Here is a 25,516-nt window from a genome sequence, read left to right as displayed (position 1 = left end):
TTATTGTCAGACCACTCAGTAGGTAACATGGTAACCTCATACTTCTACAGTGGTGAGGGTAGTGGACTGTGTGTGTAATTTATCTGTTTTTCCCATGTTTGAATGGGTTTCGTCATGTAGCCCAAAACAGGAAGTGTGTCCTGTGATGGGATGGCAAGGAATCCCAGCCTATCGCACAATATGAGAGACACATTATTATTTAATGATGATGATGACTATATTTTATTGATCACCGTGGGGAAATTCTGTTTTCACCTCCCCCACTTTGCTCTCCATAGGTGTGAGCGAGCTTGGGAGCGAAAAAAAAATTACCCGACTTATCCGTCTCCGTGACAAAATACATTGCAGTTTATTTTTATGTGAATGAACATAGAGCTGTTGACAGATATCAGTAAGTTCGTTTTTGTGATCAAACACGGCGATTATTTGCCACAAACAGTAATATTCTAATGGTATTCTCTACTAAGAGCGGAGACCACGACATCCAGGAACTTCTGCCATGCGGCTTGGACTTCGGGAGGGAAGGCGGGACCTAATTTGGTAGAAATGACGATGGTAATGCAGTCTGCTAGTAGCTTCCAATAAAAAAAGAAAAGAAAAGAATTATTAGCATTTTGGACTCTGGCAAAAGTAGACCAGCAATGGTATCAGTATTTTCCTTGTACAATAATTGTCACGTTTTATAAAATCGGCCTCCAATAATTCCGCATCGCATAGATCATTAATATTTAGATCATTAGATCACTAATGATAGGTTAGTGATGTTTGTCGAAAGTTTTAGCTATCGTTTTAATAGAGGAAAAATGTGGATAACCTGTTTACACCTACCCTAAAGTTGTCAGGATCAACATTAAGTTTCTCAGAGTGGAGCTCGCTGAGTTTAGCATAAGTGTTTTTGATGTCGTCCAGATTCTTCACGCCCAAGCCTAATGACTTTAAGACGATCTTTCCGTGAATGGCCACCTTTGGGTTGCCGGTGATCGCTGACACACTTGATAAATTTCCGAAAGCGCCAAAATACCGCTGAGTCCAAGGGTAGACAATCAGAACACTGTAATCGGGGAAGTACATTACTATGTAAAACTCCATACGTCATTTTACAAAGTAAAAAAAAACTGCACAGGTCCGAGTCAAAACAACACAACAAAAATATCATTTGAAATTATAAAAAATGATATTCCCTTAAAATAAACTACAGAGTTATCGGTACCTGCAGCATTCAGTAGTGATACCGTCGCGAAAACATGTGCATTTTATTGTGTAATATATATAATATAAGTACCTTTCTAAAGCCTGTGGACCGATGACATTTATATCGATTTTCTCCCAAACACTTTCGATAGCGCGACGCTCGGCCTCTGTCCATTCAACCATGCTGAGAGCAGTTCTTCGGTGTTTGTAAGAGAAGGTGGAAATTTCTTCCTTTCTGTGGGTATTTGTTAGTCGACATTCAAAATTTCAGTCCCCCCCCCCCCCCCCCCCCCCTCCAACCGGGGACCTTGCCCCTAATTGGTTCTTCCCAGTTCTTCAATAACAACTGCAAGCTGTACAAATGTATTTTTGTCGAAGCACAAAGAAATTATAGGCTGTTTTAAGATTAATGTAAGTTCAGTTTGATCCATATAGTTATGTTGCCAAAGCATTAAGTCGATCTTCTGAGGTCCACAAAAACCGCTATTTCAGTCAATGGTGATCTAAAAACACTCGATAATTTCTGCAGAACATGTGTGTATTGTTACGAATGTGCCTGTTTCTCATTTTCCTGTAAGCTGTTAATCAACATGAATAGAGTAGGTAGAAAACCTTATGTAAATTATGTAAGTGTTAATATTAATAATTATGCTACTCGATACATATACATATTTTACAGTGTTTCCCGTTTTCGTTGAGATATTTGTTGTAGGCTACATCAAAAACACGTTCAGAAATGTATTTTTTCGGAGCATTTGTAAAATGATGACGGAGAAAATAATATTATTTAAATTTGCCGTTTATTCTGCGCGTAATGTTCGTATGAACAACAATTTATATGCTATTTCGTTTATAAAAGAGATTAATGAAGAAAGTGCACGCAATAGACCTGACACACCTACAGGTCTATCAGTTTTATACAGATAAATTAGTAATACATTTCACTCCCAATGTCACAACGCCACCTACTGGGAAAAACAGAAAGTAGTGAACGTTCAGAGAAAAAAATTATTGGATGATCGTGAAGAAATGCAATGCAGTTACGGAACACATTTAAGTAAAGTTACGATTTTAAAATTTATTTTAGTGAAAGGTGTCATCATCTCCAGCTGGGAAATCTAGATTGTTGCTGTTAATTCTCTCCACTTGTCACACGTTAATGTCTCCCACTCCTTCCAGTCAGCCATCATCCGGTCAATTCCCTGAGACAGACAGCCACCTCACCATTTATTTTGTTGTAGAAGTAAATCACATAGGAGCCACTGTATTTTTGATCCCTCTTATGTTCGTATGAAAAATGCTATATAAAGTCTGATTGATTTATTGGTTTATTGATTTATTGGTTTATTGATTGATCGATCCATCCATAATAGCTGCAAAGGGGAACCTATCTCTAGATGCCTGTTCTGCAGACCTACCGTATCTTACATGGATCTTCTCGCCTTTCAGCATTTCATTGAGCATCCTCTAGCATCCACTTGCATGTAAACAGCATCCTTTTTTTTGGGGGGGGGGGGGAATGCAGGGTCAGACAGTCCATGGAGGAGCTGGGAATTAAGGGTCTCGATCTACAGTGAAACCACTTAGCCACTTTGAGAATATGGACTAGGGATCTGATCACAAGTACAGTGTTCCATGCAGTCCACTGAGCCACACAGCATTCTACTTTACATTGTATTATTTGTAGCTAATAATACCATTGACACGATTGACAAAGTTACACAACAAAAGCAATAATTAATAATCATAGCAGAAATCAGAAGTGGTTTTGGCAACATGCCAAATAAGAATGCCCTTGATGGGAAGAAGTGCACTGGAGCTCCAGGGATTGATGCATACACTCTACTGGGATAGAGCCTGGGGGGATGCTCACTGACTCTCACTGAAACCTTAAACCTTACTGAAGGTTTTTAAGGGGGGGGGGGGGGTGACTGACTCTCACTGGCAGCTTACGGAAGGTTTTTTAGAGGATGCTTTAAATACCTTCTGAATTTCTTGTAATAGTGCACATCTGATTAAACTGTTTAAAACTCACCTGTGCCCAGTTTTCCGAAACCTTCTTAATGCTACGTCATTCATAAGTTCTGCTGTAAGTTGTCTCTTAACACTCCAGTGCCTTTCCTGGTTGCTCTGAGCCTCTCTTAGCTGTTTCTTATTGCTGTTGTCGGCTCATATTGCTCATTAAAAATAGGTCTAACATTGCTAAGGGGACAGTTTCATAATCAAACATCACTAAACTAAAAAATAACCGATTCACATGAATGCCAAACTTATAAACAACGGAGCTTTAGAAATGTTTCGGGAAACTGGGCCTTGGGCAAAAACCCAGTGAGCTGTGCATATCCGGCCAAAAAGCTAGTTTTACTGGCTCACACAATCATTAAATGGAAAAGAAGATGGGGTTCTGTGTTCAAATTCCATGAATAATTGTGAATATGATACTTCTATACCAGTATGCAAAAATAAGCCTCTACAAAAAAGGATCATTTGATTCAGAATGTAGGACATAAATATAATAATTAAAAATGGCCTTTGATTGCATGGTGAAGCTCCGATTTTTCCCTCCACAGACAATAATTTGTGTGATCATGTGATCAATGGGGGAATGTGAGCTTTTGCAATGTTACCCCATGTTGCTGTTGGTCATATCCTAAGTTTTCTAATAAAACATGAACTGAACAGGCTCCACTTCCCTGCCTGTTAATTCAGCATGTGAGCACTGCAGAGAGTCATTATGGGGAATGGAACGACCACACACTCACATCAGTTACTGTTCATTTGACTTTTATTAAAAAAGGAAACTTTTTTTTTTATTCTTTGTCCATTCAGATAAAAACAATTTAGTAATACTGCTTGCAGGTCTATGTATATGGACTGCGTGTAGATGAAATACAATAAAACAGAACAGACCATTTTAATTCATTCCCTTTGATTTATTGAGATACTTTAGTAATACTGCCTGCAGAGAGCAGAAACAACAACAGCAAGAAACTTCTGCCACGCTGCCTGAACTTCCGGTGTGAACGCAGCGCGCATCTGCCCAGCAATGACGAGGGTGAGACAGTCAGCCAGCAGCTGTGGAGAGAGAGAGAGTGCAGGAGAAATGCGTTAACGCGCTGGGAATCTTATCGGAAAACACCTCTAATTATCTGATTATAGGAAAGAGCAGTTTGCGCCATAAAGAGTTAATTTTATTGTTTCTTATCTTATTACACTTCAGCCTCAGTACATGCACAACACTCACTCTGAAGTTATCGGGGTCCACGTTCAGTTTCTCTGAATGCAGCTCGCTCAGCGGGGCGAAGGTTTTCTTGATGTCATCCAAGTTCTTCATAGCCTTCTCCAGCCCGCCAAGCACAACCTTTCCGTGGGCAGCGACCTTGGGATTCGCCAGGATGGCATCGGCGCTGTACAAGTTTCCAAAGCCACCGAAATATCTCCGGGTCCAGGGGTACACGATAAGGCACCTGGAAAAAAATAAGATGCATTTGGAAAAACAAATATTTTCAGCTTATAAAATGTATTAAATCTGACATTTTGGTTAGACTTACCCGGTGTAAATTCATGAGTGTTATACGAATTAAGTTAATAGTGTAAACCAATCACACAGAAAGCTGAGTTACCTGGCAAGTGCGTTTGGTCCAACTACATCGCGGTCGATTTTGCCGAAGATATCAGCGATGGCGGCGCGCTCAGCATCAGTCCACTGAACCATGTTGGCAAATCTAAAGACCTTCACACCTGTTTAACTTCCCGTTGCGTATTTAAGAATTCTGTGCTGACCAACTCAGTTCCGCAGCCTCTTAATATAGGTATTAACCCCACCCAAAGCAAAATGGTTGCGATTGGCTGAACGCTTTCAGTGGTTGAGTTTCAGTAACGCGAGTCTGTCTGACAGGACTACACGTGCACGCGCCAACGGCGGCGGGTTGTGTGCTTCTCGGTTGCGCACACGGCAGGGACGCGGCCTCACAGAAACACGCAAAAACAGTGTAAATACAACGTGAAATCAATATCAACTAACTACGACAATAATAATAATAAATCTTTATGCGTGTAGATCTGCTAAATATGAAACGTATCACTGAGTATTTTTACTGGGAAACATGGTGACAACAATCTTGAGCATGTAGTTACTTTTATTTTTAATGATACTTTTAATATTCAATGTAAAGCCATGACATCATGTCTGTTTCACCAGTGTCATAAGGGTAACCTTAATTAATTCTCTGTCAAAAGGAAATACAGTCTGAAAAGTGACGGTACCCAATGTGCCGCTTGTCGGCTCTTTCAATATGGGCGTCGCCGCCATTAAATCTGAGGGGTACGTGTTTCATAATTATTCGTTTGGGTCCCCCACATTTAACATAAAACATTTGTTTTATGCCAGTATGTCCCCCCACCTTCAAAATGCTTCTGACGCTCCTGTGTTTCCAGGTGAATTTTCATTCACACATGGTCTCAATGGGTTTCTCCTTTTAATATCTATTATATTTTAATGCTCCGCGACCTAGTAGGATACGCGGTTTGGAAAATGGATGTATGGATGTATTTTAATGTTTCTTTTTATGATTAGATCTACGGGCTTATTACTTCAAAAATTGTATCTTAAGTATTGTTAAAATAAGACACATTCTGAAAATTTGCTTTCTGGAAAAATCATCTCAATGTCTTGAATCCCAACTTGATACCATTATAAATACACTATATAGAAGAGAAAATACAGTATTACTAAACACCTATAGTAACTGCAAAGGTTATCCGTCCCATTTTGCCAGGCGTCCCATTCTCACAATACTCACCCTATTCATATTTTCAAGCAGTATTTAAATTAATTTATTTTTTACGATGATATGGTTAAACTGTCATCTTTATTTTATGGTTTACAGCATATTTTATTAGAAATCTACAGAAAATTCTGCTGAGGCAAAGCGTGTCTCTCAGATATTCCTAATCTCCGGAAAAGCGGAGTCAGCCGGAGTTCTTTAGGAGTGGACAGAGCCTGGATATCTAGATAGGATGGGTGTGAGTTAAGATAATCAAAACCTGAAACGCACCTATACTGTCAGCTTCACCAGTTAGATACCAGCACAAGAAACAAAGTTATGAAAGATTTAATTTTTTTCTGCCAGTCAAAAACACACAATATATGATGACGTGTATTTCCACAGTGATTTTGTAGTTAGCAGTGTTTTTTTAAAGGACACATTTTATTTGTGCATAAGTACAGCATTTTCATCCCACAGATTAATTTAGATGGGATAAAAGGTGGATTTTTTTAATCCTGAAATGTTTTTGTTACATTAAAGATGTAACTATATGCATAAATATAGAGGTATAAAGCAAATCTTTAGAAGGAATGTATTTTTATTGGCATTAGAATAGCCTACTTATAATAACTCCAAACTACTACTACAAAAAAAAAATCCTGCAACATAAATAGTAAAATATTATATAATTAGATTATATAATAGATCCTAATATACACTATATAGGCAAACGTATCGGGACACCTGCCTTTACACACACATGAACTTTAACGACATCCCATTCTTAATACATAGGCTTTAATATGGAGCTGGCCCACCTTTTACAGCTATAACAGCTTCAGTTCTTCTGGGAAGACTGTCCACATGGTTTATGAGTGTGTTTATGGGAATTTTGGGCCATTCTTCCAGGAGAGTATTTGTCAGGTCAGGCACTGATGCTTATTATGATGATACTTCACACGGCTGCATCTGACGCTTTGCATTGTACTTGGTGATGTAAGGCTTGGATGCAGCTGCTCGGCAATGGACACCCATTCCATGAAGTTCTCTACACACTGTTCTTGAGCTAATCTGAAGGCCACATGAAGTTTGGAGGTCTGTAGCTATTGACTCTGCAGACAGCTGCTGACTTCTGCACACTGCGCACCTCAGCATGCGATGTCCCCGCTCTGTGATTTTACATGGCCTACCACTTCAGGGCTGAGCTGCTGTTGTTCCCAATTGCTTACATTTTGTTATAATACCACTAACAGTTGACCGTGGAATATTTAGTAGTGAGGAAATTTCACAAGTGGACTTATTGCACAGGTGGCATCCAATCACCGTACCACCCTTAGATTCACTGATCTCCTGAGAGTGACCCATTCTTTCATAAATGTTTGTAGAAGCAGTCTGCATGTCTAGGAGCTCGATTTTATACACCTGTGGCTATGGAAGCGATTGGGACACTGAATTCAATGATTTGGAGGGGTGTCCCAATACTTTTGGCAATATAGTGCTTATTCTTCAGGTTGACTTACTGGTATTCAGCTAAATTAGTGAAAGGATATCAAGTGAAGCTTTAGAAGAAATATTGTTCTACAGTATTAACACCAAACTGTTCCAATAGTTATATGAAACAAATACACAGGAATATAAAATCCCCTCATCTGCCCAACGATTATACATGTTGACTATTGAATAATTATTTGACTATTAAATAAGATTTAATTTATTTCCGCTTTAAAGCCATTAGACAAGGTATGTCAGCATATCATTTTTAAAATATAGCCTCTGTACCATGGACCGCTGTGTTTGCATCTTAATTTAAAAAGTATACAGAAAACAAGTGTTTGTTTAAAATACAGCAATTAAGAGATTAAATGAATAAAATCTTTGTACTTTTTTTCTTGGGACCACTTTGTACTTATAAGTTGACTCTGCACATTTCAAGAAGGCAGCCAAGCGTTCATCAGACGCAACTTATTTTATGCAAGATTTTTGCATATTTGCTCTAGTGTCTTTTCAGCAGCATGTACATACAGTAATTACACCCTTTCTACTACAATCCTTTTTGCTAATATATGTTGCACCGGGGAATTGTGAATTTATTTGAATGCAGGTTAGTCAACCCATTTATCTCTCCTGGTCATGGTTGTGGGATGGTTTTGGGGCCTGAAATTCAGGCAGGATTGGGCACGTGGCTGGGGTATACCTGGGCAATATTCTGGTACATCACAGGAAAGATACGCAGTTATATATAATAGGCAATTTACAAAGACCAGTTATCCAAAGGGCATGTCCATAAAGGCGAGAGGCCACCCACATAATACTGGATGAACAGGCAAACGCCACCTGTACGGTGCAGCTGCAGGGTTCAAAGCCCCAGATGTATGTGCCAATAGGGATGGAAACCCATTGAGTCAACATGCCACCACTGGCTGACGCCGGAGCGGAACCTTTAAATAAAACTCAATTTGTTCATTTTGTAAATCTTTTATTTTGACGTTGAACCAACATTAGCCAGACTTAGGCAATCTGATCACAATTTAACGGTACTTCTCAGACAGGGCCAGTATCACATTGGCGAGGAACTTGTCCATAGCGATGTGTGTCTCAGGGGTGAAGTCCTCAGGCGACGTGATGGACAGCACCACCAGAAGGCAGTGACACAGAATCTGTAAGGAGAAACCAGTGTTATTGATCTTCTATCTAGATCAATGTTTCACAGACTTAGCTAACATTGTTTTGCACTCTCATAGTGTTTTGGTTTCTTAGTTGACGCATGTGCACGTTCAACCAAATTAGGTTTCATGGCACTATATTTTAAATTAAACTGCTTTGAAGGCAATCAGGGACTCACTTTGAAGTTGGAAGGATCCACTCGCAGCACAAACGCATGTAGATGACTCAGGTCCCTAAGACCCTCACAGAGGTTATCGATTTTCTCCACCGCCTCCATGACACCTGCCATGATGGTTTTCCCATGCTTCCTAACAGGGGCAGAGCCGGGGCTCAGGTCCTGCCAGTGGGCAAAATAGGTCTTGGTCTGAGGGTAGACAGTCAGCATTCTGTTGGAGAAGAATTCATTGGTTAATGAGACAGAATCCTAATGGACGGACAGTAATTTACAAATTACATGTACAATTTTTTAAATTGGAAATTAGTGATTGAAGTAGATTTACCTAGACAGAGCCTCATTCCCAATATCATCTACTCTTCCGGACACTTTGCTGAAGAAAGTTTTGACAAGAGTTTTCTCTTTGGCTGAAAGACTCATCTTGGCTCTTGTACTTCGGCAGAGTTTCTGTGAAGGATACATGTGTGGGTTGGCCAATGCGCAGCTTTATGTTGTTCCAGGGTGATGACATGTCATGATGCTCCTCCTCCGAGTGTTTATTTGTTGGTTCACAGAGTAACAGTCGAGCCAATGATTACGGAAGTTCAGAGGGTTGCGTTTGTGAATTATGAATCCTCTCTTTTCAGTATCAGGAGAATTTTTTTATCCTATTACCTAAATGGTATTGATAACTGTGCAATACTTGTATACTGTGCAATATCATTGCTCTGTATCCAACATCTCCATTCTACTCCCTGCACATGATCATTATTACCGTATAATACCTAAATAATGTGTGATAGTCCACACTGCATATCACACTGTATATTCATATATTTAAAACCATATTTAGTTATTTGTTCCATATGTATATAGCGCTACAGAACTTTTGCAGTATTTGTTTATTGTTTGTGGTGTGTACATGTTCGCACTGAAGGTGCTGCTCTTAATCCCATTGTACATGTGTATAGTGACAATAAAAGGCATCTATTCATTCATTCATATTTTCCACAAGTGAGAAAGGCATTTAATGTATCATCTGTCCTAGGTAAATGCCTGACTAAGGCCAAATTCTTAATAGTTTAGATATTTACAGTACATTCAGCATTCTCAGACAAGCTGTAGTTATTATTTTTGTTAACAATAAGGTTACAAAAATACTCATAGTCAAGTGGAGGATTTTTATGTGTTTATTGTGACGGTTTTAAACAATTTAGTGTTGCACTTACCATCAGTTTTATATTTAGTTACATTTATGCTTCCTTTTAAATATGACTCAACATCATGCATGTTTTTGTAATAATTTGTAGCAAAGGAATATGCAACAATATATTATAAACTTTTTTTTAAGTTCAGCTGAACATCTATTAAAACACACTAAAGTCACTTTTGTCTGCCTAACAAAAATATTCTCTTAACCCATTAACAAGGCTTGTCCTATATTAAAACAGGGAAGCCAAGCACTGAAGATTGAATTAAAGAAATGTATCTTTTATTTGCAACTAAAGACTCTGTATCCTTGAACCGGGTGGCCAGTTCATACTGCCCAATGTGAATATTTTGCATTCATACACATTTTAAAACCAGTGGCTTCATAATAAAGTAAGGAGGTGGCTTTTTGAAATCGAGAAAGGAAGCATGAAATTACTATCACTGCAATTATTTTACAGCATAAGATCAGTTTATCAGACCTAAAGCAGTTTCACAACTGGAAAAGAAGCTCTGATGGATAAAGATACTTGAATACATTTTGCATAACAATGTATTATTATTTTTATATAAAGAAGAAACTAAATGAAAGATAAGAAACATATTTAATTATGTTTCACTACTTAATGATTATAACAATGCACCTCACTACTTCATTATGATACTTCATACTTATTCATTGTGATAGAGAAGAGGAGAAAAAAATATCTATTAGATGCGAAGGGAAGTTACAGGCATGTAATGTATAGCTCAGTATTATTAGAAACACAGAAAGAATGCAGGCCCACTTCAGAAACTGGTTATCTTTAAAGAAACACGCTCTCATCCGATCCCGATATGAGAGCTTTGTCCAGCCCTCAGGGACACTAACTGATGGAATTTTGCCAACGATTAGGGTTATCAGAGAAACTCCCTTTGTTTGCTCCAGCAGAATTTTCTTTCTTTTTCTTTTGCTTTACCACTCTGTCGTCTTTATTCCTACCGTCGGTGCTTTGATATAATTAATTATCATTTTAGTATTAAATTGTACCAGATTCTATTACAACAGAATTCAAACCTTTCAGGTAATAGTATGAATACAGTTGTGTTTGGCTACATTTGTGTGTTCATGGGTTACTTTCCAATAAATTAACTACAGCTTAAAGCACTAGAATGATATTCAGTCACAAAACATACGAGTGTAAGAAATCAGATCATAAGATAATCCTCTGTCACCTCCACTGGCTTCCTGTATCTTTCAGGTTGTAAAGTTCATTTGCATACTTACAAAGCACCTAATGGATTAGCACCATCATACTCTGAACTGTTCACCTTTTGTACACCTGATAGAACCAACCTGCAGTAACAAACTCCTCTTCAGCTCAGCCCACAGCTTTTCAATGGGGCCATGGCAGAAGCGTGATTTTGTGGTCAGCTAACCATTTCTGTGTTGATATGGACATGTGCTTAGGATCACTGTTCAGCTGGAATATTAAATGACGGCCCAAATTCTGTTTCCTGGCAGAGGCAGCTAAATTTTGATTTAAAATGTCTTGGTATTTCATTGAGTCCATAGTGCCATGTACCCTAACGAGGTTTCTGGGGCCTTTGAAGGAAAAACAGCCCCCGAACATCACAGAACCTCCACCATATATTACATGTGGGATAAGGTTAATTTCACTATAGCCATCCTTCTTTTGATGCCAAACCCACCTTGGGTTTATTGCCAAAAAGCTCCATTTTTGTTTCATCAGACCATTACGGTTGGTTCCAGTCAAAGTTGTAGTAGTGTTTCGCTAACTCCAGGTGCTTAAGTTTGTGGTTGACAAAAAAAAAGCTTTTTCTAATAATCTGCTAGCATGAAGTTTTTGATAGTTTGATAGTTTTTTCTGATAGTTTTTTCAGAGACGTCACGATCACCGATTAATGGTTGCGGCGATCGGGTCGGAAACAGGCAAGGCAGGCCAGTTACGGGGAAGAAAGGCGATTTATTCAGCAAACGGGGATTAGGGAACATCAGATACAAACTGACGACAAATCCACAATGATGGACCCGGGGAACAGGTAAGACCAGGACTTAAATAGGACGGGACTAATCAAAGTAATCGGACACAGATGGAGACGATCAGGAAAGTACACGTGGGTAATCAGGGGGGCGTGGCACACACGAGGAGCGGACGAGCCGGGCATCACAAACGTGGTAACCTCAAGATTTTACTTGCTATTGTAATTCACCAACAGTCATCCTTGGGGATTATTTTTTGCCTCCCTTATGGTCCTCCTCACTGTACATGGGGGAAAATGAACTTGGCTCCTCTTCCAGGCAGATTTGTAACAGTTCCAGTTGTTGTCCACATTTTTATTACCTCCCTAACAACAGAAATGGTCATTTTAAGGTGAGTGGCTATTTGTTAATATCCATTCCCTGACTTATGAATGTCAACACACTTCTCCCTCATTTGGTTTGCATGTTCTCTTATCTTTCCCATGTTGATGGATGACTAAGGGAATTTGGGCTCTGTGTCTCCTCATGTTCGTATCCCTGTTAACCAGGAAGTCATGGATTACAGCTTGAAGGTTCCTATTCACTCCACTCAACTGAAAGATGTACAATTTACTGGGGAAACATGCTTTAGTTACATTATGTTCACTATAATTTCCAGGGGTGCCAATAATCCTGGCACGTGTGTTTTTGTTAAAGACAATTATTTATTAATGAAGGATTTCTTTTCTTGAAATAAATTTATGTTAATGAAATGTTGGATTTTTCTCAGTTTGTCAGTGAGAAAGAAGCTGCTTCACCAAAAGGTGATTTTTTTCTAACTCTTTTTACAAAGCTTTACAAGGGGGCCAATAATTGTGGAGGGCGCTGTATCTACATACAGTAATCTATAGTGTGTGACGGACAGCTATAATGTCGAGATACTGACGCGCGCCCGGTAGTCCCGGTCCAAATCAACGCAAGGCTGTATCTTTCAACTTCATTCCACGTAACCCACGATAAACACTCAGTTTGTGTACTTCGAAGTAAGGGGTCATCTTTGTTAATTTTTAAGATTTTCTGCAGAACTCTTCCCATGAATTTGATTAAATATCATTGTTCAATACGGTTATAATATAATATATCCATCCATCCATTTTCCAAACCGCTTATCCTACTGGGTCGCAGGGGGTCCGGAGCCTATCCTGGAATCAATGGGCACGAGGCAGGGAACAACCCAGGATGGGGGGCCAGCCCATCGCAGGGCACACTCACACACCATTCACTCACGCATGCACACCTACGGGAAATTTAGTAACTCCAATTAGCCTCAGTATGTCTTTGGACTGTGGTGTAATATATACACGATGAGATGGGGAGAACATGCAGACTCCGCACACATGTGACCCAGGTCCCAGAGGTGTGAGGAGACAGTGCTAACCACTGCACTACCATGCCGCCCTAACTATATGATTATTATAGCTATTTTAGGGATGAAAGATTTTTGGAATGATGAAAGATTGTTAACCTTTGTCCTATATGTTAGCTTTCTGCCCGTATCTCTTATGTTAAATCAGCCATAAAATACCCTCAAAACAATGATTTATCATCCAATTTGTTTCTTACCTCTTAGTTACCTTGTTAAGCTTCCTTATCCATGAAAAGATTAGTTTTAATATTTTTGGTGTGGCTTTCCGGACCTTTCTTTTAACAGCATGCCTCTCGTTTTCAAATAAGAATAATAGTAAAATAAGCCTCAAGTGAATTATATAAATAAACTGAATTGGTCTTATCTTGCCTTGCATGTATGGGATTGCCTTGCTTTGATTTTGTTATTTGGTTTGTTTAAATAAAGACTCCTGACAAAGTCAAAAAGTCTTGAGATGCAGTACACAAATTTATGTCGTGCTTTTATGCATTTTAAACTTACAAACGGGTGGGTGCCGACTCTAAAACCAGAGGTGTTATGATCTTGACCAGAGCATTTATAACTTAGTGAAAAAATTGTATTATTTTGTTTAAATAGAGGTTCCTGACAAAGTTGAAAATCCTTGATGCAGTACACAAATTTATGTCGTGCTTTTATGCATTTTAAATGTACAAACGGGTCGGTGCCGACCCCAACACGATAGTAAGGTTAATATAAAGGTGCTGTATGTTTTGCTATCCATCTGCTTGCAGGTCTATGCATATTGACTGCGCGTAGGTGAAATACAATAAAAGAACAGAACAGACCATTTTAATTTATTCAATTTGGTTTATTGAGATACTTTAGTAATATTGCCTGCAGAGAGCAGAAACAACAACAGCAAGAAACTTCTGCCACGCTGCCTGAACTTCCGGTGTGAACGCAGCGCGCATCTGCCCAGCAATGACAAGGGTGAGACAGTCAGCCAGCAGCTGTGGAGAGAGAGAGTGCAGGAGAAATGCGTTAACGCGCTGGGAATCTTATAGGGAACACCTCTAATTATCTGATTATAGGAAAGAGCAGTTTGCGCCATAAACAGTTAATTTTATTGTTTCTTTTCTTATTACACTCCAGCCTCAGTAGATGCACAACACTCACTCTGAAGTTATCGGGGTCCACGTTCAGTTTCTCTGAATGCAGCTCGCTCAGCGGGGCGAAGGTTTTCTTGATGTCATCCAAGTTCTTCATAGCCTTCTCCAGCCCGCCAAGCACAACCTTTCCGTGGGCAGCGACCTTGGGATTCGCCAGGATGGCATCGGCGCTGTACAAGTTTCCAAAGCCACCGAAATATCTCCGGGTCCAGGGGTACACGATAAGGCACCTGGAAAGAAAATAAGATGCATTTGGAAAAACAAATATTTTCAGCTTATAAAATTTATTAAATCTGACATTTTGGTAAGACTTACCCGGTGTAAATTCATGAGTGTTATACGAATTAAGTTAATAGTGTAAGCCAATCACACAGAAAGCTGAGTTACCTGGCAAGTGCGTTTGGTCCAACTACATTGCGGTCGATTTTGCCGAAGATATCAGCGATGGCGGCGCGCTCAGCATCAGTCCACTGAACCATGTTGGCGTTAGTTTAGACCTGTTTACTTTGTCTTTGAGAATGATTATCTCAGTAGCTCAGCTCCACAGCTTTTCCATCCTTTTATGGTCGGTCTTCACCCCACCCCGAAGTAAAAGTTGAGTGTGATTGGTTGAAGCGCTGTAGCCGGAGAATACTAAGAATTAAATAAAATGTTTCTTGGATAACCCACAATCAAAAATAAATCCGTCTCACCAACCAGCACAAAAAGTGAATTTCTTCGATCGTGGGAAAAGCACAGTATATCTTTATGTCTAGTTGCATGTCGATAAATATCTGGAGCCAATCAAACACATTGAAATATATTGCTGCATATTATTCATTAGTGTTTATTCAGCAGATAATTGAGTTATTACATATACATGATAAATGTGCATTTTATTACTTCTGAAATATATATGTAGACGATTACTTACAAGGCAGTTTCATTCAGTCATGTCGTGGGGCCATTATTGAATTACAAGGACATGCACAAGGACACCCTGGAGTTCGAGGGAATTGAACCAAAATTCCAATATTGGTGATGAATATTGAGAGATTTTCACACTTTTTCCACATTTTACTTCATCCGTTTAGAAAGTTCTTATATGTAGGGCATTTTAGATCATTTAAAATTTACATGTTAAATTATGTAAATGTTGCATCTGTTATAGCACTTGAATCAAACAATTGAATGTCTTCTTTAAGTGACTATAACGAATGAATGTCCGTTTCACAAAATGATTATCTAGTGAAAACAGTCTTCATGAAATCTTGATAGTTAGATATTGTCCACCCATGACGGTCTACGATTGCATTTTGCAAGTATCTTAAACCCCGTATTTAAACTATAGACTTAAAATTTGTTTACCGTTTATTATATTATATATTATTAATTATTATTAATGTAGAAGAATACGCTACTGTTATGTATAATTGGGCAAATGGTTTGATAAAATTGGTATATTAAAACAACAATGCTGACATTTACCATATTAAGATAAATTACTCTAAATCCGTAATTTGCACAATCAAACGAACTGCTTTCCTTGCATCATGCAGACTCATAAATTATTGCATTTATTAGTTGACATTACTAACAGTGAGTTATGTATTTCAAAGAGATTCTACGTAAAACGTATAAAGGCTTTAAAACAAATTCAAATAAGCAGTAATAACTTGAAAATACTAGAGAGACAAGCTAATATGACGCTGACATGCCAAGTGCTAATCGTAATGACCGCGCACCTAACACAGTTCACATCTCTGGAGTAACGTGACTTTCAGTAATGCTCATTACGAGTGACAAATTATTTTAAATAAAAAAAGTTAAAGGAACTGATTTTCTTTTTTTCTATTTTTGTGGTCTTCTTTTAGGTTAGATGATCACATGCGAAAAAAATCCAACTTGCTGAATAATAATAAGCATAAATATAAGTCAAACCAGAGATATGGACTTTATTACACGCCTTAAAACATCGAAATGTAACTCTTGGCAAACGAATGCCGTTCCTGTATATGTGGAATTACTGATACGCAACTGCCTATAATCTGCATGGAAAAGAATATATCCAGCTATAGGAATCACGTGGGACATCAATATATCCAGCTATAGGAACCGCCAAAACATATGAATGTTACAAGTCTCTATGTTATCTTGATAGTTAAACTCCGTCAACCCACAATGAAGTCCGGTATCACTATATGCAAGTATATATAAATGGGAAAGAAATCTTTTTGTATGCTCAGTTGAATAAACGATTTGAAATTATTCGTATACGTTTAATATATATATATATTAAAACAACAATGCTGACATTTACTTTGACAAACTGGAGGTCTGTAAATCTGAAATGTGCCGTATGCGACGATAGTATTTTTTTCATTATTCAAACAGAATAATGAATAATGAAGAAATACTGAATTCTCCAGTTTGCAGTACTATGAGTGAGTCATATATTTCAGAGATAACCGTATTTGGTGAAATATTAAAAGGTTTGTATTTTATTTGAAGCAAACAAAACTAACTTAAAAAGACTTCATATACGTCCATCGATCCATTTTCCAAACCGCTTATCCTACAGGGTCGTGGGGGGTCCGGACCGTTTATATTATGCTAAAATATAAAGTGCTCTATAATGAACATTGCACTTAAATCTATGGGGAAACACGACCAAGTCACTTGATGTTGTAGGTTACAAACTACTAAAAATTCCAAAAGAGCAGTTAGTTGACAAAGCCTGTTTTATTTTATTTTATTTTATTTTAATTTCATTTTGCGGCAGTTTTACTTTAAACCTCTATGAATGTCTTCATCGGTACCATTGTTAATTTTTAACGTCATGTACATTGAGCTAAAATGATTGTAGGTGATATAATTTATCATCTGTAAATGGTTTAATTTACGTTTATCTAATTTACATTTATGCCTCATCTTATGCGCCTACATCGTGTATTATGGAAGAGTAAAAGGAAAATCGTAAATATCAAACAGAGCGACCCCGGAGGAATAAACTTAAAATTTTATGAGCATGAAGAATTTATTCATCCATGGGCTTCATCCATTTATTCATCCATTAAATCTGAAGGGGACGTGTCCCCCTTACATTTCATAATTACTCGTTTGAACCCCCCACATTTAACATAAAATATCCGTTTTATGCCTGTGTGTCCTGCCCACATTAAAAATGGTTCTTTCGCCCCCTGCATCCATCCATTCATGTTCTGTAACCGAACCTTATGAATTTGTGCCGTAACTCTTAATACAGGAATTCTGATGCTGGTTTTCTGGAATAATTAATTTGTAAACTCGTGTAATCCGGGGAATAAGCGTTTAATATATGAATAACTTCGTACCGTCAACGTTTTTGACGTTGGATAAATAATAACTAGAGATGCATTTAACTTTGCTGACCAATTGCTGGGCTGCCTCATGATAAACCAATAGAATGCACTCGGAGGAGGAGCATCATGACATGTCATCACCCTGGAACACTATAAAGATGCGCATTGTCGAACCCACACATGTATCCTTCACAGAAACTCTGCCGAAGTACAAGAGCCAAGATGAGTCTTTCAGCCAAAGAGAAAACTCTTGTCAAAACTTTCTTCAACAAAGTGTCCGGAAGAGTAGATGATATTGGGAATGAGGCTCTGTCTAGGTAATTCTACTTCAATCACTAATTTTGCAATTTAAAAAATTGTACATGTAATTTGTAAATTCAGTTGTCACATTGTGAAATGCTATGCACTGTGTTTTACTGTCCGTCCATTAGGATTCTGTCTCATTAACCAATGAATTCTTCTCCAACAGAATGCTGACTGTCTACCCTCAGACCAAGACCTATTTTGCCCACTGGCAGGACCTGAGCCCCGGCTCTGCCCCTGTTAGGAAGCATGGGAAAACCATCATGGCAGGTGTCATGGAGGCGGTGGAGAAAATCGATAACCTCTGTGACGGTCTTAGGAACCTGAGTGATCTGCATGCGTTTGTGCTGCGAGTGGATCCTTCCAACTTCAAAGTGAGTCCCCGATTGCCTTCAAAGCAGTTTAATTTAAAATTCAGTGCCGTAAAACATAATGTGGGTGAATGTGTACATGCGTCAACTTAGAAATTAAAATGTGAAAGCAAAACAGAATGATACTGTAAAACAATGTTAGTTATATCAGCAAAACATTGATCTAGAGAGAAGATCAATGACACCGGTTTCTCTTTACAGATTCTGTGTCACTGCCTTCTCGTGGTGCTGGCCTTGACGTCACCTGAGGACTTCACCCCTGAGACACACGTCGCTATCGACAAGTTCCTCGCCAGCGTGTCTCTGGCCCTGTCTGAGAAGTACCGTTAAACTGTGATCGGATTGCTTGGTGGATGTTGATTTTATTTCAAAATAAAAGATTTGAAAACGGAACAATTTGAGTACACAGCTGCTTTTTATTTGAAGTTTCATGCATGAATAGGAAACAAACACTGCCCCTGCTTTCAGACACACTTTTTGCTTGGGATAGGCTGCGGTACCTTTCGCACCGCTGAGCAGTACAGCTGTAGATTTAATGGTAATTGGGATGTTACTGTAACTTTTATTTCTCAAAAATAAATTGCTGCTGTTTCCGTCATGTTTGTATGAACGAATGTGATTATGAATTAGTCATATAGTATAGATTTCCTGAAAGAAGCTTGTCTCTCTCTCTTTGTCTCTATTTAAATATATATACGTGTGTGTGTGTGTGTGTGTGTGTGTGTGTGTGTGTCCATCCATCCATTTTCCAAACCGCTTATCCTACTGGGTCGCAGGGGGTATATAATACAATTTCGGAGATGTGATGTGATAAATATAAAATTTTTACGAAAAATAATTCCACACTCGAGATGAGGTTTTTACCATTGATATCAAATGCACAAATTATTTTTTTCAGATTTCTGTATTACATTTAAAATAATATAGGGGAGACCGGGTATGGTTGTAACATGGGGAGAGTTTTAACACCCCCAATTCCACCAATCAGGGATAGGATAAGAGTCATATAATCATTTCAGTGTTTACCCACTTCCTCCCTAAACCCACATGGTGGATATCAAGGCTGGGAACAAATACATGCAGATTTATTATTGATTATATTATTAAAAAACTGATTTTGAGGTAAGAAAGTACTTTTTTTGACCAAGACTATATTTTGTTTAGTATTTATACTATTGCAGATAAAATCATATAACTTATATTTGATTAAATTGTAGTTTCTTAGGTAAAATGTGATTAATTTATCCCTTGCTAATTTCAAGCCACTCTCCTACTACAGCTAGCTAAACAATGGCTAAGAGGAGTGGGGTGGGTTGTAACATGTCTTTAAAAAGTGCTACAACCATTCCCGGTCTCCCCTATATGAATTAAAACTTTTAAGTGCACATGTATACAAAGCAATAATTAAACACATTAAATTACAATGCATAAATAGATTGAAAATACTACGTACTATATTTATTATGAGGGCCGATCAGTGCCATACGCTGAATAGGCAAATGCTTTGATTTCCATTCAATTAAGGGTAAGACGGGAAGGGAGAAAAGAATGTTTATCTTTAACTATATTTATTTACTAATACTGTTTTTCACTATTATTCACAAAGGATTACAAGCTTACTAAATAAACAAATCTAAATAATGTTTTGGGTTGGCCGGCACCCCTCTACCTTAAGTCTCACGAGCTGTCGGAATCCTCAAGTAACGCCGACAGCACTATAGTACGATTAGGCCACATAGGCGTCCACCTCGGGCAACACTTTCCGAGGGGTTTTCCCTTTGCCTGAAATGGGGGGCGCCGGTGGTAATGTCGGCCACATCGGCCAGTGCTGGTTAGTATACTATGTAGCTATTTTAACCTCACTGATAAAGAGCCCGTTCACCTTCCACTTCTGACTGAATAGTAACTATTTAGGAGCATAAAAGATTGTTGCTACAAATATGCTGTAGGCAGGGACGGATTATGGGTTGTGTGGGCCCCTTGGCAAAACGTTCGCGAGGGCCGCCCCCCCCCCCCCCCATCCAGCACCACCACCACAACCACCACAATTCAAGGGCCCTTGGCAGCCAAACGCCCTCCCTATAGGGTCAGGGGCCCTTGTAGGCAGAGGATCAAAGAATATAGGCCCTCTAAAATAGACAAACGAAAATACATTGTTGATAAGCGTTGCAAATTGTTTTGGGCTAGGGGCCCCACGGGCCCCCTGCACCCCAAGGGCCCCTGGGCAGCAGCCCCGCTGGCCTGTTCCGTAATCCGTCCCTGGCTGTAGGGGAGACCAGTGGCCTGTACTACGAAGAGGGTTTAACCAAATCAGATTTAACCTGGAGTTAATTTGCGAACGCTGTTTTGACAAAACCCGGTTGTCTCAGTTGGCGCTAATCAGTACTACGACGCCAGTTAAGAAGTTGCTTTGTTAAATCAGTGTTAACTGCATTGGAGTTTGTGTGCGTTCACATAAATGGAGCACGTTCTAGTGATGTGTCGGTCGCGAACGAAACGACTCTTGGAGCCGGCTCTTCGAAGTGAACGGTCGGAGCCGGCTCCTGCCTGTGAGCCGGAGTCAGAGCCGCTTTTTTTCTTTCTCTATTTTTTTTTCAAGCCGCACGGATCGGTCAACCACACAATGCGTGTCTGTTCTGAGCAGGACAGGGTGCGTTCGACTTGCATATGTTTTACAGCTAATAAGAAAAAGGTGTCTGTTCATATTACACTTAATAGAAGGTGAGTTATTGTTTAATAAACAAATGATTTACAACAGGACAAAACAGAAGCATATGTGTCGTGAAAAAACGACTATATGAACCGGTCAATACGGTTAAGTTAGGCTCATATTCCATATTCAGTTTTCTAGTTTTAATAACTTTTAATGGAAGTAAGGTGGGGCGTTTTTAATGACAGAATTGTGATGTCCAGTACACAGACATTGATGCACACTGATTATTTTTGCGCCTCAAACCATTTCGTGATTTGTGCGAAATTGTGTTATTAGCTAATATTACAGGTTCTTTCAGCTGTGATGACATGGTGGTTTAGCATTTTGGGCTCATGGCGACTGTTGCACACCCCTTTGTTTCTCAGATTGCTTTATGTATGAATTTTAATGCATTTTTCATTGTTTGAATGTATCCGTATAATGTGCAATGGGACAATACATGAATGGGTTAAAACTAGACAAGACAGGTACATCTAGTGAAGTGTGCTTGACCAGTGGACAACAGGGAACAATGCACACCTCTTGGGGTTTCAGAATAACTTTCTCTCTAACAGTTATTAATTAGTACATTGTTTGCAGATTATATGTCATTGCTCCATTTCATACATATTGACAGAGAGAGTCCCTCACGATTCGCACGCCAATGTCGTATGGATCATCCAGGTACGCCGGCATTGTCTTCGGAGAAATTGTAGTGGGAGCGGCGGTGCTCATATAGGGCTGGCTTACGCGGAAACGTTGACTTAACCAAGAACAAAAACTGCTCGGAGCTGTTTTGAGACTTAGCGTAAATTGCCATAGGAACATGTCTCGACTAAAACCTACCCACCTTTCGTAGTACGGGTTAATCACGAAGTTACACCACACGTCATCAATTCACTCGCAAAGTTACCCCGATAAGCCAGTTACCCCGCTTCGTAGTACAGGCCACAGGGATGATTTTAACATGGATTAGTTATAACAAATCTACAAATCACATAATTCCCTCTGCACGTTCTCAGTTTAGTGTTCATTTCATATGTGAAGTAGGAGCACCCTGTAACATAAACTCAGATCTATAAGGGAAAAAAAGAAACTTGAGGTAGGAAAGTGATTTTTTGCTTAATTTATTTTTGTGATAGCACTGCAAGCTTTCTGCTTGCATTATTCAAAATTAAATCATTTGTATTATGCGTTTATGTAAATATCTTTTATACGACTTGTGAGCGCTAATATCGTTGCTCTTAGCCACAAGGTAAGCTAGTTCATGGCTACCACAGTCTGGGATCCCTGTAACGGTGATTCTCCACCTGGTGATGCTCCTCAAGCCCAGGAAACATCTGCATTGTGTGTATGGAACATCTCACAGTCAAAGGAACATGGAGTGAATGCCTGATCCAGGGAGAGCCGGTGTGGGTGCTGGTTTTTGGGATGGCCTCTCAATCAGCCAATAACAGAGGGTCCCCAGGACCGGAGTTGAGATCCCCTGTTTTATTATTGGCTGATTGAGAGATCATCACAAAACCCTCACCCACACTGGCTCTCCATGGATCAGGTTCCCTACTCCTGACATAGACTGTCCAAGGTGGGCCCATCAAGCCTGTACACCAGGGGGAGCTCAATACACCTCTCAGACTTGTGATTCTGATGGTGACTAACATCACGCACACACACACACACACACACACATACACACACACACACATTCAGAGATCTTTGATCTTTGATTTTAGTTGTGATTAACATACATTGTACACATGCATACATAACCACAAATTTTATTGAACCAAAAAATAAATAAATAAACAAACTTTGAGTGACTCGAATTTTTTGCATAATTTATAAAGTTACATTTAACCCAGGGCTGTGTTACTGTTCCTCACTAGGTGATAAACTGTAACACTTAACTCCATGTGTTTGAGACTGAACCATTTATTTTCTGTTTGTGAGAAAAAAACCCCGCCAATTAATGGAAGACACATGCAGGTACTTCATAATATTTCTGTTAAAAATGTAAAAAAATCTTACAGCCATCCCCGGTCTATCCGATGTTTCTGCTATCCATCTGCTTGCAGGTCTATGCATATTGACTGCGTGTAGATGAAATACAATAAAACAGAACAGACCATTTTAATTTATTCAATTTGGTTTATTGAGATACTTTAGTAATATTGCCTGCAGAGAGCAGAAACAACAACAGCAAGAAATTTCTGCCACGCTGCCTGAACTTCCGGTGTGAACGCAGCGCCCATCTGCCCAGCAATGACGAGGGTGAGACAGTCAGCCAGCAGCTGTGGAGAGAGAGAGTGCAGGAGAAATGCGTTAACGCGCTGGGAATCTTATAGGGAACACCTCTAATTATCTGATTATAGGAAAGAGCAGTTTGCGCCATAAACAGTTAATTTTATTGTTTCTTTTCTTATTACACTCCAGCCTCAGTAGATGCACAACACTCACTCTGAAGTTATCGGGGTCCACGTTCAGTTTCTCTGAATGCAGCTCGCTCAGCGGGGCGAAGGTTTTCTTGATGTCATCCAAGTTCTTCATAGCCTTCTCCAGCCCGCCAAGCACAACCTTTCCGTGGGCAGCGACCTTGGGATTCGCCAGGATGGCATCGGCGCTGTACAAGTTTCCAAAGCCACCGAAATATCTCCGGGTCCAGGGGTACACGATAAGGCACCTGGAAAAAAATAAGGTGCATTTGGAAAAACAAATATTTTCAGCTTATAAAATGTATTAAATCTGACATTTTGGTTAGACTTACCCGGTGTAAATTCGTGAGTGTTATACGAATTAAGTTAATAGTGTAAGCCAATCACACAGAAAGCTGAGTTACCTTGCAAGTGCGTTTGGTCCAACTACATCGCGGTTGATTTTGCCGAAGATATCAGCGATGGCGGCGCGCTCAGCATCAGTCCACTGAACCATGTTGGCGTTAGTTTAGACCTGTTTACTTTGTCTTTGAGAATGATTTTCTCAGTAGCTCAGCTCCACAGCTTTTCCATCCTTTTATGGTCGTTCGTCGCTCCTCCCCGAAGTAAAAGCTGAGCGTGATTAATTGGCTGAGACATCTTTGACGGAGAATAGGCCTACTACGCGACAAATTATTTATTTTCCGTCAGATAACCCACAATAAAAAATGAACCTCTCTCAATGACCAGTATAAAATAAGTGATTTTTTTTGACCCAGAGATAACGCACCAATTGCTTTTTATGGATTACATGCCTCGCTTGAATGTCAATGCATATATATGCTACTTTTTATTCAACAAATGTTTGTGAGTTATTAAATGCATATTATATTTGTAGATTTTATTAATTCCGATATATATATATGTATCCATATCCGAGTTGTTACGTGTCAGACCAAATACCACCGAACTATTACTGAACTTAAAGAACATGCTGTTTGAAGCTCTTCGATGCGGAATACAAGTGAAGTCAGACAAACATTCAGTATTGATGATAACGGTTATTTGAGATTTTTCCACTTTGATAATTTTTGGTTTTGTACTTTTTCGAAAGAATTTTTCGAAAATGCTTTTCTTTCATTAAATTGCAAAAAATAGTACCAGAGATTAAAGGGCGTGGACGTGAACCTTTACTGTGTGCCTTAGTATGTATATGAGCGTAACCATTTGCATTTACTAACATAATCAAAAATTACAATTAAATATCCTGTCAAAAACACGTAGGCCTATTACATGCTACTTAATAATATTTCAGATTAGACCTAATTGCCTTTTCATTTAGTGTATGATAACAGTACTAGAAGGGGCACAAATAACTCAATAACTCAGTTACTACTCAAGCAAAAATTATGAGGAAATATACTAACATGAAATGCATGAAACGCTATGATTGATTACTAATGAATGAACATGGGATCGGTACGTAACTAACACTTAGTTTGGTCATTTGATACATTAAGTAACAGTGGACTACTGCATTATTTGTGCCTCGTTACCAATGTTATTTTACGTGTTTCTTTTAGGAATTTTAGAAAATTTAGAAATGATCAAGGACTTGCAATTGTTATTGCACTTTATTCAAACAATTGAATGCGTTCGTTAACTGCCTGATATGAACGCAGGTCCATTTCACAGAGTGATTATCTAGTGAAGGCAGTCTTCCTGTTATCTTGAGAGCAAAACTATGTCCACCTAAGTCCACTCCGAAAGCATTTTGCTAATTTATATAAACATACACCGAATACTCTCTGCCTGCAACAACACTGTTTTTAAACATTGAAATTTACGTTACTGTTTAATGAATGGCTTTAGTTTACCATTTATCATATTTTATCAAAGTATATAAATGTAAA

The 25,516-nt window shown here is 38.9% G+C and overlaps 6 protein-coding genes across 6 annotated transcripts; 1 reads left to right on the top strand and 5 right to left on the bottom strand.

Moving 5' to 3' along the window:
- Positions 1-326: 326 nt before the first annotated feature.
- On the bottom strand, positions 327-1,437 carry LOC125742656 (hemoglobin cathodic subunit beta-like). Its single transcript, XM_049014878.1, has 3 exons — positions 1,283-1,437; positions 829-1,051; positions 327-575 (listed from the first exon to the last, which is right to left on the bottom strand). Exons 1-3 carry the CDS (start codon positions 1,372-1,374, stop codon positions 447-449), a joined length of 444 nt encoding a protein of 147 aa, XP_048870835.1. The 5' UTR covers positions 1,375-1,437; the 3' UTR covers positions 327-446.
- A 2,521-nt stretch (positions 1,438-3,958) lies between these two features.
- LOC125742657 (hemoglobin subunit beta-like) lies at positions 3,959-5,045 on the bottom strand. The gene is made up of 3 exons (XM_049014879.1): positions 4,815-5,045; positions 4,436-4,658; positions 3,959-4,266 (listed from the first exon to the last, which is right to left on the bottom strand). The coding sequence occupies exons 1-3, from the start codon at positions 4,904-4,906 to the stop codon at positions 4,138-4,140; spliced, it is 444 nt and encodes a 147-aa protein (XP_048870836.1). The 5' UTR covers positions 4,907-5,045; the 3' UTR covers positions 3,959-4,137.
- Positions 5,046-8,488: 3,443 nt separating this feature from the next.
- Positions 8,489-9,243, bottom strand: LOC125742669 (hemoglobin embryonic subunit alpha-like). Its single transcript, XM_049014903.1, has 3 exons — positions 9,125-9,243; positions 8,803-9,010; positions 8,489-8,617 (listed from the first exon to the last, which is right to left on the bottom strand). The coding sequence occupies exons 1-3, from the start codon at positions 9,217-9,219 to the stop codon at positions 8,489-8,491; spliced, it is 432 nt and encodes a 143-aa protein (XP_048870860.1). The 5' UTR covers positions 9,220-9,243.
- Positions 9,244-14,205: 4,962 nt separating this feature from the next.
- On the bottom strand, positions 14,206-15,028 carry LOC125742662 (hemoglobin subunit beta-like). The gene is made up of 3 exons (XM_049014895.1): positions 14,894-15,028; positions 14,514-14,736; positions 14,206-14,347 (listed from the first exon to the last, which is right to left on the bottom strand). Exons 1-3 carry the CDS (start codon positions 14,983-14,985, stop codon positions 14,219-14,221), a joined length of 444 nt encoding a protein of 147 aa, XP_048870852.1. The 5' UTR covers positions 14,986-15,028; the 3' UTR covers positions 14,206-14,218.
- A 2,996-nt stretch (positions 15,029-18,024) lies between these two features.
- On the top strand, positions 18,025-18,846 carry LOC125742664 (hemoglobin embryonic subunit alpha-like). Its single transcript, XM_049014897.1, has 3 exons — positions 18,025-18,143; positions 18,296-18,503; positions 18,702-18,846. The coding sequence occupies exons 1-3, from the start codon at positions 18,049-18,051 to the stop codon at positions 18,828-18,830; spliced, it is 432 nt and encodes a 143-aa protein (XP_048870854.1). The 5' UTR covers positions 18,025-18,048; the 3' UTR covers positions 18,831-18,846.
- Positions 18,847-23,344: 4,498 nt separating this feature from the next.
- Positions 23,345-24,185, bottom strand: LOC125742660 (hemoglobin subunit beta-like). Its single transcript, XM_049014892.1, has 3 exons — positions 24,029-24,185; positions 23,650-23,872; positions 23,345-23,483 (listed from the first exon to the last, which is right to left on the bottom strand). The coding sequence occupies exons 1-3, from the start codon at positions 24,118-24,120 to the stop codon at positions 23,355-23,357; spliced, it is 444 nt and encodes a 147-aa protein (XP_048870849.1). The 5' UTR covers positions 24,121-24,185; the 3' UTR covers positions 23,345-23,354.
- Between the last annotated feature and the right edge of the window lie 1,331 nt (positions 24,186-25,516).

Source organism: Brienomyrus brachyistius, chromosome 5, assembly GCF_023856365.1.
Source record: "Brienomyrus brachyistius isolate T26 chromosome 5, BBRACH_0.4, whole genome shotgun sequence".
Lineage (NCBI taxonomy): Eukaryota > Metazoa > Chordata > Actinopteri > Osteoglossiformes > Mormyridae > Brienomyrus > Brienomyrus brachyistius.
The sequence above is the reverse complement of the archived record's forward strand: the minus strand, read 5'-3'. Positions and strand labels throughout refer to the sequence as shown.

What these genes read in the sequence shown, in the direction of transcription:
- LOC125742656 (XM_049014878.1), bottom strand. Translation starts at nt 1,374, where the DNA reads ATGGTTGAATGGACAGAGGCCGAGCGTCGCGCTATCGAAAGTGTTTGG. An exon ending in GGTCCACAGGCTTTAGAAAG is followed by an intron (nt 1,052 to 1,282) that starts GTACTTATATTA and finishes CCCCGATTACAG; the next exon opens with TGTTCTGATTGTCTACCCTT. An exon ending in TTGATCCTGACAACTTTAGG is followed by an intron (nt 576 to 828) that starts GTAGGTGTAAAC and finishes TTTTATTGGAAG; the next exon opens with CTACTAGCAGACTGCATTAC.
- LOC125742657 (XM_049014879.1), bottom strand. Translation starts at nt 4,906, where the DNA reads ATGGTTCAGTGGACTGATGCTGAGCGCGCCGCCATCGCTGATATCTTC. An exon ending in GGACCAAACGCACTTGCCAG is followed by an intron (nt 4,659 to 4,814) that starts GTAACTCAGCTT and finishes ATTTTTTTCCAG; the next exon opens with GTGCCTTATCGTGTACCCCT. An exon ending in TGGACCCCGATAACTTCAGA is followed by an intron (nt 4,267 to 4,435) that starts GTGAGTGTTGTG and finishes CTCTCTCCACAG; the next exon opens with CTGCTGGCTGACTGTCTCAC.
- LOC125742669 (XM_049014903.1), bottom strand. Translation starts at nt 9,219, where the DNA reads ATGAGTCTTTCAGCCAAAGAGAAAACTCTTGTCAAAACTTTCTTCAGC. An exon ending in GGGAATGAGGCTCTGTCTAG is followed by an intron (nt 9,011 to 9,124) that starts GTAAATCTACTT and finishes CTTCTCCAACAG; the next exon opens with AATGCTGACTGTCTACCCTC. An exon ending in TGGATCCTTCCAACTTCAAA is followed by an intron (nt 8,618 to 8,802) that starts GTGAGTCCCTGA and finishes TTCTCCTTACAG; the next exon opens with ATTCTGTGTCACTGCCTTCT.
- LOC125742662 (XM_049014895.1), bottom strand. Translation starts at nt 14,985, where the DNA reads ATGGTTCAGTGGACTGATGCTGAGCGCGCCGCCATCGCTGATATCTTC. An exon ending in GGACCAAACGCACTTGCCAG is followed by an intron (nt 14,737 to 14,893) that starts GTAACTCAGCTT and finishes TTTTCTTTCCAG; the next exon opens with GTGCCTTATCGTGTACCCCT. An exon ending in TGGACCCCGATAACTTCAGA is followed by an intron (nt 14,348 to 14,513) that starts GTGAGTGTTGTG and finishes CTCTCTCCACAG; the next exon opens with CTGCTGGCTGACTGTCTCAC.
- LOC125742664 (XM_049014897.1), top strand. Translation starts at nt 18,049, where the DNA reads ATGAGTCTTTCAGCCAAAGAGAAAACTCTTGTCAAAACTTTCTTCAAC. An exon ending in GGGAATGAGGCTCTGTCTAG is followed by an intron (nt 18,144 to 18,295) that starts GTAATTCTACTT and finishes CTTCTCCAACAG; the next exon opens with AATGCTGACTGTCTACCCTC. An exon ending in TGGATCCTTCCAACTTCAAA is followed by an intron (nt 18,504 to 18,701) that starts GTGAGTCCCCGA and finishes TTCTCTTTACAG; the next exon opens with ATTCTGTGTCACTGCCTTCT.
- LOC125742660 (XM_049014892.1), bottom strand. Translation starts at nt 24,120, where the DNA reads ATGGTTCAGTGGACTGATGCTGAGCGCGCCGCCATCGCTGATATCTTC. An exon ending in GGACCAAACGCACTTGCAAG is followed by an intron (nt 23,873 to 24,028) that starts GTAACTCAGCTT and finishes ATTTTTTTCCAG; the next exon opens with GTGCCTTATCGTGTACCCCT. An exon ending in TGGACCCCGATAACTTCAGA is followed by an intron (nt 23,484 to 23,649) that starts GTGAGTGTTGTG and finishes CTCTCTCCACAG; the next exon opens with CTGCTGGCTGACTGTCTCAC.